The sequence below is a fragment of the Cibotium barometz genome, chromosome 1, assembly GCF_041138505.1.
Source record: "Cibotium barometz isolate CiBa-2024 chromosome 1, ASM4113850v1, whole genome shotgun sequence".
In the NCBI taxonomy this organism is placed as follows: domain Eukaryota; kingdom Viridiplantae; phylum Streptophyta; class Polypodiopsida; order Cyatheales; family Cibotiaceae; genus Cibotium; species Cibotium barometz.
Window position 1 is genome coordinate 11,211,816 of NC_141046.1, and position 6,660 is coordinate 11,218,475.

The following is a 6,660-nucleotide window of genomic DNA, read 5'->3' on the forward strand; positions in this document are numbered from 1 at the left end:
AAAGTAAGGTTTGTAGGAAAGGAAATTGTGGAAGAGCAAAGTAATTTTGTTATATCATAAGGCTGTAGATGTAGATGTAGGTAGGCAATAATATAATACAGTAAACTTTTAAAAAGCAGATTCTTAATAGGTTTAAATTTTAGGGTCTAAATTTGTAAATTTAGATACATAACATGATGTGAAAATATTTTTTAAAAAAATAGTATACATACTTTAGTAGAAAAATAGTATACATAATTTAGTAGAAATTATAATATATCAACACTTGTAATAACACATTACAATAATAAAGATATGTATTTTGTTTATATGTTTATTAATAGTAAATATGATTTAGCATAAACCATACATAAACATAGATATTATATTACTTAAAATACTAATATTACGTAAGAATTAATTAATACACAGAGATATATAATGTATGTTCACATATCTTACTTTCACAAGAGATAGGTTACTTTCACAAGAGATAGGTTATATGATGTACTATTCCAACTTATGTGTCATCAGCACAATGCCAGTGCTAGTCAAAAGAAAAGGTATTGTATGGCATGCCTTTGTTAGCCTTTAGGCGTAGAAGATTGATGAATTGACTTGGTTGGTTGCTAAAGGCAAGTTGAAACATATAAGGTGAACTAGAAAGTATCAATCAAATAACAAATATAATGTGACTCAAAGCTTTTGTTGATGTGGGTCTTCTAAGAGCTCTTTTATGTTCAATTTTATGGAATCCTTATAGGCTTGCCTCATCCCACCGGCCACAAGCAGTGGAATCCATCATCCCAACGGCCACCCACTAGTGGTTTGCATGAGAAGAACCTCCACGTTGATGTGGTCTTTGGAGCATCAACAAGGAGGTTCTTCTCATGATGCAAGCCACTGGTGGTGGTGGCATGTGTGGCCAAGCCACTGGTGGTCTCAATGCAGTCACACGGCCAATTTATTTAAGCCCTCGCCCGATACTAGGCCACCATAGTTGTGATGGCCAACTTGTGCGTGTGTGCACAGCCTCAAGGTAAGCCATCATGTATTGGAGGGCTCTTTTATGTTCAAAAATATGAGATGAGATGGTAGATCTCATAGGGAGCTAGATTACGTGGCATTTTGGAAAAGGTATACCCACCCACCGTAAGAATACATGTATAATATGTAGAGAGAGAGGTTGACGATGGACATCATGCACATGGGGCTGTAAGATTTTGTACTTCGGTCCTTCTTCTCCCCCTTCTTCGTACATTCATCGTCGTCGTCGTCATCAACAATCAGAGCCTCCCAAGCTCTTCTTCTGCCTATGGCGTCCGCTTCCTCCAGCCCGACTAGGGTTTTCAGCCTCTCAATCCTCACAGTCGTGGGCTTTCTTCTGCTCGTGCAATTTCTTCTAGGTATGCATTTTATGAGTTCTTCTTTGCACAGGATTTGCTTCTTCTTCTTCTTTGGTGCGTGCGTGCGTGCGTGTGTACGTACGCGCGCACGTGTGCACGTGTTGGGGGCGCGTTGCGGCAGTGTGAGTGGGAGTGAAGCATCCATCATTTAAGCAATTTTTCCTGCTTTGCATTTTTTTTCCCTCTGTACACATAAATAAAATTCCCATCATTATTAAGTTTTTTGGCACTTTTTTCTGTGGCTATACTACCTTCATGTTACATGCCACCATGAGGATGAGATCATATGAATGGTTCCTCTTGATCAATGGTCCACCATGTCTGTCCCTTTTTGGATTTGATGGTTACACGTCCATCGTCCAGAAGCATTAGATGCTGGACCGTAATTATGTAACCATGAGGTATTTAACCGCCCATGTATATGCATGATAATGATCACGCCAACTCATGGATAGTCAACAAAATAAAGATGCATGGATATGCATGACAATGATCACACCCATTCATGGAAAAAAACAAAAAAAGGGCATGAAGAATCGGAGCATCCATGAATATGCCTGATGACAATCATGTCCATTCCTGGATGGTCAGCAAAACAAAAGTAGGAAATCAGATCATCCATCCATATGCATGATGATGATCATGATGGTCAACAAAAGGGGGGTATGAAGAGTCGATTCATGAGTACACATGTTGATGATGATCATGCCCATTCTTTGATGGTCAACAAAAGAAAGGGTATGAAGAATAAAATTCTCTATAAATGCATGATGATGATTATGCTCATATATGGATGGTTAACAATAGAACCAATTCAAGAATCATTATGACAGTGAACATGAGTGTTGCTGCGGCAAAATGGACAGAGGAGGGGGAGAACTCACGACACACGAACACGAACAAGGTAAGATGAAGTTTTGGCACCTTCAACTCAAACTGAAGACTGCAACTAGTTAAATTACTTTCTTTTGTGTTTCTCCATGTATGCCATGATGCTTATAAGTATGGTGTTGTTCTAATGGCTGATTAAGCTAGACAGCATGGACAAGTTGTGATAGCTACAGGCCATGTCTGTGACATAGCTACGAATTGTTTCGAGTGGTGTTACTTTGGAGGGTCTTGCTTTGTCTTGCATCTGCCATTAGAAGTGTGGTTTTGTTTGACAGTCGACTGAGAATACAAACAGCTTTCGATTTGTTGGTACTGTGTTGTGTTCAGTGGATGACTTTTCATCTGGAGAAACTTGAACCACGTGGCCACAGCAGGACCTTTTCTAAAAATGGCATCAGTAAAGTGTATCCGGTTCGCAAAATGATGAGGGACGTGCGTCAATCTAGGTCTCTTGCTGTCAATGTATCTGAGGATGCCACGGTAGATGATTACACTCCTCCACAAGCTAATCCAAGCCCTGGTTTAACTCCACCACCTTCATCATAAGTTTTATATCTTATTTTGTAATGACTTGATTTCTCTGTATATAATGTGGCGAGAATTTTTTCAATGATGAATTTATTTTGTATAAAAGCTCCTCTTTTTTGTTACACCTGTAACTATGGATTTTTTCTGATTATAAATGCAAGTTTTTCTATATCTATTCATCCACAACTACAGTTTTTTGAATTCTTCGTGAGGTATTTTCTGTCTATGCATTGGTTGACTGAGTCATCACATCTCCACCAATAAGATCCTAGCATTTGAAAGATGCTCATCTCGCGATTTTAACAGGAAAAAATAATGTCTCTGCTCCTGCCAATCACCTTTCAAGAATTTCAGGGTCAACTTTTTCTCCAAAGAGGTTGCAAGAATCAGCCTCCCACTTGGCATGACATCCTGGAACGTTGGCCTTTTTGACATTCAGTACTCCACTGACGTGATTTTGACTGTTCAACAACTTTGCCAAAGCATCCAACATAAAAGGAAATATTGGAAAGAGCATGCCTGCCCTCTAATGCCCATCAAAATCCACCATAAACAGGATCCCATGTTGAATTGTAGGTGTCATTATCATGTGTATATGAATCTAATAGCTACATGGTACACGTAGTTTGCGATTGAGTGCAACCAACATGCTCCAGAGAGAGCTGAAGATGATGATGGTGAGTCTTTTATCATGGCCAAACCAACAGAACACTTGTGGTCTCCATGTCAGCATGGAAGTGCAAGTGACAAGACTGTACATATATATATATAAGTCCAAAAGTGTTACAATGCATCCATAGGTGCCATATCATGGGATGAAGATAAAACAATCTAGCAAAGAACACAATAACCATTAAGTACGACAATTTTACAATGTATCCATAAGTTGCTGAAACATATAGTGGAGAAAACTGTCCAGCTAAAAAGGGAGAATCAGGATCTCAGTTACAAGCACTCTATCCGGCCAATAGGGATCAATGTCTCCTTCGCACTTGTGACCTCTAGATCCACAAACTCTGTACATCCACCACCTGGGGTGGAGCACTAGTGTGTCTCTTGAGGTTCTCTCGATCTGGAGCTATTGTCCACAGGTTCAGTGGCCTTAGGCGTCTAGCATGCTGTAACTAGTCTGCTTTCTCTAACGTGAAACTTGGTTGGCATAGTGGTTGACATAGCATTGGCACTATTAGTATGCACTGCCTGTTCCATCTAATGAGATCGTTTAACTCGAAGGATCCTTGTCGTCATTGAGTGGCTTTATCTAGGACCAACTGAAAGAAACTAGTGATGTGTGGCTGCAAAGTGTGGACCATGGGTCCAGATCGCTCTGTACAGATGATCTCTATGTTGGTGCAACTCCGAGTACTATTCCAGGAAGCGCTAGTTCTGAAAGTCAGTGAGACTAGAAAATCAGCCAAAATTCTCTGAAGAGAGAACGAAGCCTCCCTCGTATCTCATAGTACTGGACATGAAAAGTTAGTGTTCCTCTGTCTCGACCTCTAGAGTGGAGCAGTCTATAGCTCATATGTCTTGCTTCACAATGCCCTCTGCTCTCTCCCAATCTCCACTTTCAAACAATGGGATGAGACTATTAGATTGCTATCTGTATTGCATGCAACGTGTCTCCATTAGTAGCCAAGATTCAAGATGATGCCATCACTGTAAGCCGTAAACAGTGCTCCCGATAGAACTAAACCTGCTCCAACATGTCTAGCCATGTGGTGCAAATTTAAAGTTGGAGAAGGTCCAAGCAGATGAGACAGTTAATGTCCCGCTTAGTGAGGGGCAATAGTAGTGCATCCAAACTAATGGAACAATGGTAGGCAATGTGTGTGGATCCTATGTAAAAGAAACCATCATGTAATCCTAGCATACCGCACCCTACCATGTCTTTGCTCTGCTAGTCACCTGAACAACTCCAATGCAAAACTGGGGAGTTAATGTCTAAATAGAGTGTAAATGCAGTATAGATATGTCATTGTCTAAAAAGTGAACTAACAATTAAGGGCGTTGCTCCAAACTTTGCAAGAATGGAGTGGAGTGGGGCACCAATGGCTTACCCGGAATCATGCCTAAAAACATCATCACCTACACTCTCCATCCTCCTTTGATCATCCTCTTCACAGTATGGTCCCAAAAGGAAGCCCCATACATCGTTACAAGTGTCACTAGCGTATTAAAAGGTCATCCCTTAGTGCTAGGCTCCTAACAATGCATCTAGAAACACTACAATCAAGATAAAGCCACATATCCCCTTGCAAGCCAATCTTGAGTTGCAAGTGCATGGTGAAGAAACAACCCCAAGTTTAAATAAGAACAATCTCTACACTGCATATGCAAAGTGATTGTCTCCATGCCATCTGATGTGAGTATTAAAGAACATGCCAAGGTTTTTTGTGAGGTTCTGTCAAGGTTTTTTGTGAGATTCTGCTGCTCACAAAAAACATGCGGTACTGCCACATGTCAGTGGGTGCAGTCTAGGCCACGAAAGTTGTCAATGATGTCTAAGATATAGGCCAAAGAGGGTCAAAGCATGTTTCACCCAAATTATGCTGGTGATCCCATCTATGTATAGGCCAAAGAGGGTCAAAGAGATGACATCCATGTTTCACCCAAATTTTGCTAATGATCCATATGGATATGCCTCCTCATGCCCTGACTCTTCTTGTAACAAACTCATATAGTGCCATGATTCCACATCTCTAGTGGGAGGATCAACTCCTGGAGGCCAGATGTGTGTATGAAATAGCATCAAATGCTTTTCAAAGCAACAATTAACCTGTCACTTGCACAACCTAGCCTCCTCAATGATGGCTCGCAATGGTCTGGTAGAAAAAGAGTAGACGCTCTACTGTAGAAGGGCATTGATTTGTATATCTTAGCCAATGTATGTCCAAACATGATGGTGTAATAGACATTATAAAGATTAACAATCCTGGGCCTTGTGGATTGGAATAAAGGCAGGAAACCTTAGCAAGGAACATATCGGCAAGAAAGGGGCACAGCATCCCAGGCATGAGAGAAATGCTCCACTTACAAAGTCCACAGTGTTTTCATGGCCTTAATAACATTGGATATGGTGAAGATTGCGGCTGATGTAGGTTCAGGGAGGAGCGGTAAGTTTGGGGTGGCTTGATGGTATGCCTTAAAACTTTTGTTCAAGTGCGCCAAGTAGCAAGGTCAATAATGTGGGTGGGTTGATATTTATAGTTATCTTGAATGAAGCCCTTGAAAGTTAAGTCTTGAACTTCTCTGTCATTCCCCTTTGGAGTACACTTGCTTGGAAATAGGATCCACCTTGGAATATGCAACCAATGACATTTCTGGATGCAAGTAGAGGGATTGGAGGTGCATTTTGCAGCATGGAATGATATACTGTAAACTTTGAACACATCTGAGGTGTGGAATGCAACCTGTTTTGATGGTCTTGACGTCAGTTCTGTTGCCTAGTGATTATGATGTAACAGACAAGCTTTTGTACACATTATATATAGAGTACCTCTTTGAAGGCTCAGTTGTTGCCTTGTTCGTCCATTGTCCCCCAATCACCCATTTGCAGTTTGGCATACAAAGGAGAAGGCAGAGCATGTGGCAGAGCAGAGAAGTTCAAACCTTGAATGTCATTGTATATAATACTACAGACTTAACTTTCAAGGGCTTCATTCAAGATAGCTATAAATATCAACACGATGCCTGGTTTTTCCTTTCAGTTCCCAGCAAATAACCCATATCAACACGATGCCTGGTTCTTACTTTCAGTTCTCAGCAAATAACCCATTCTTATTTTTGTATGAAGCTCAGGATGCTGGTGGATAAGCACACTATTGGAAAAACTTGACAAAACATAACAATATGC

The 6,660-nt window shown here is 40.6% G+C and overlaps 1 protein-coding gene across 1 annotated transcript; it reads left to right on the forward strand.

Moving 5' to 3' along the window:
- The first annotated feature begins 1,140 nt into the window (after positions 1-1,140).
- On the forward strand, positions 1,141-2,990 carry LOC147641599 (uncharacterized). The gene is made up of 3 exons (XM_086792906.1): positions 1,141-1,385; positions 2,219-2,289; positions 2,604-2,990. The coding sequence occupies exons 1-3, from the start codon at positions 1,295-1,297 to the stop codon at positions 2,820-2,822; spliced, it is 381 nt and encodes a 126-aa protein (XP_086649032.1). The 5' UTR covers positions 1,141-1,294; the 3' UTR covers positions 2,823-2,990.
- Positions 2,991-6,660: the final 3,670 nt, after the last annotated feature.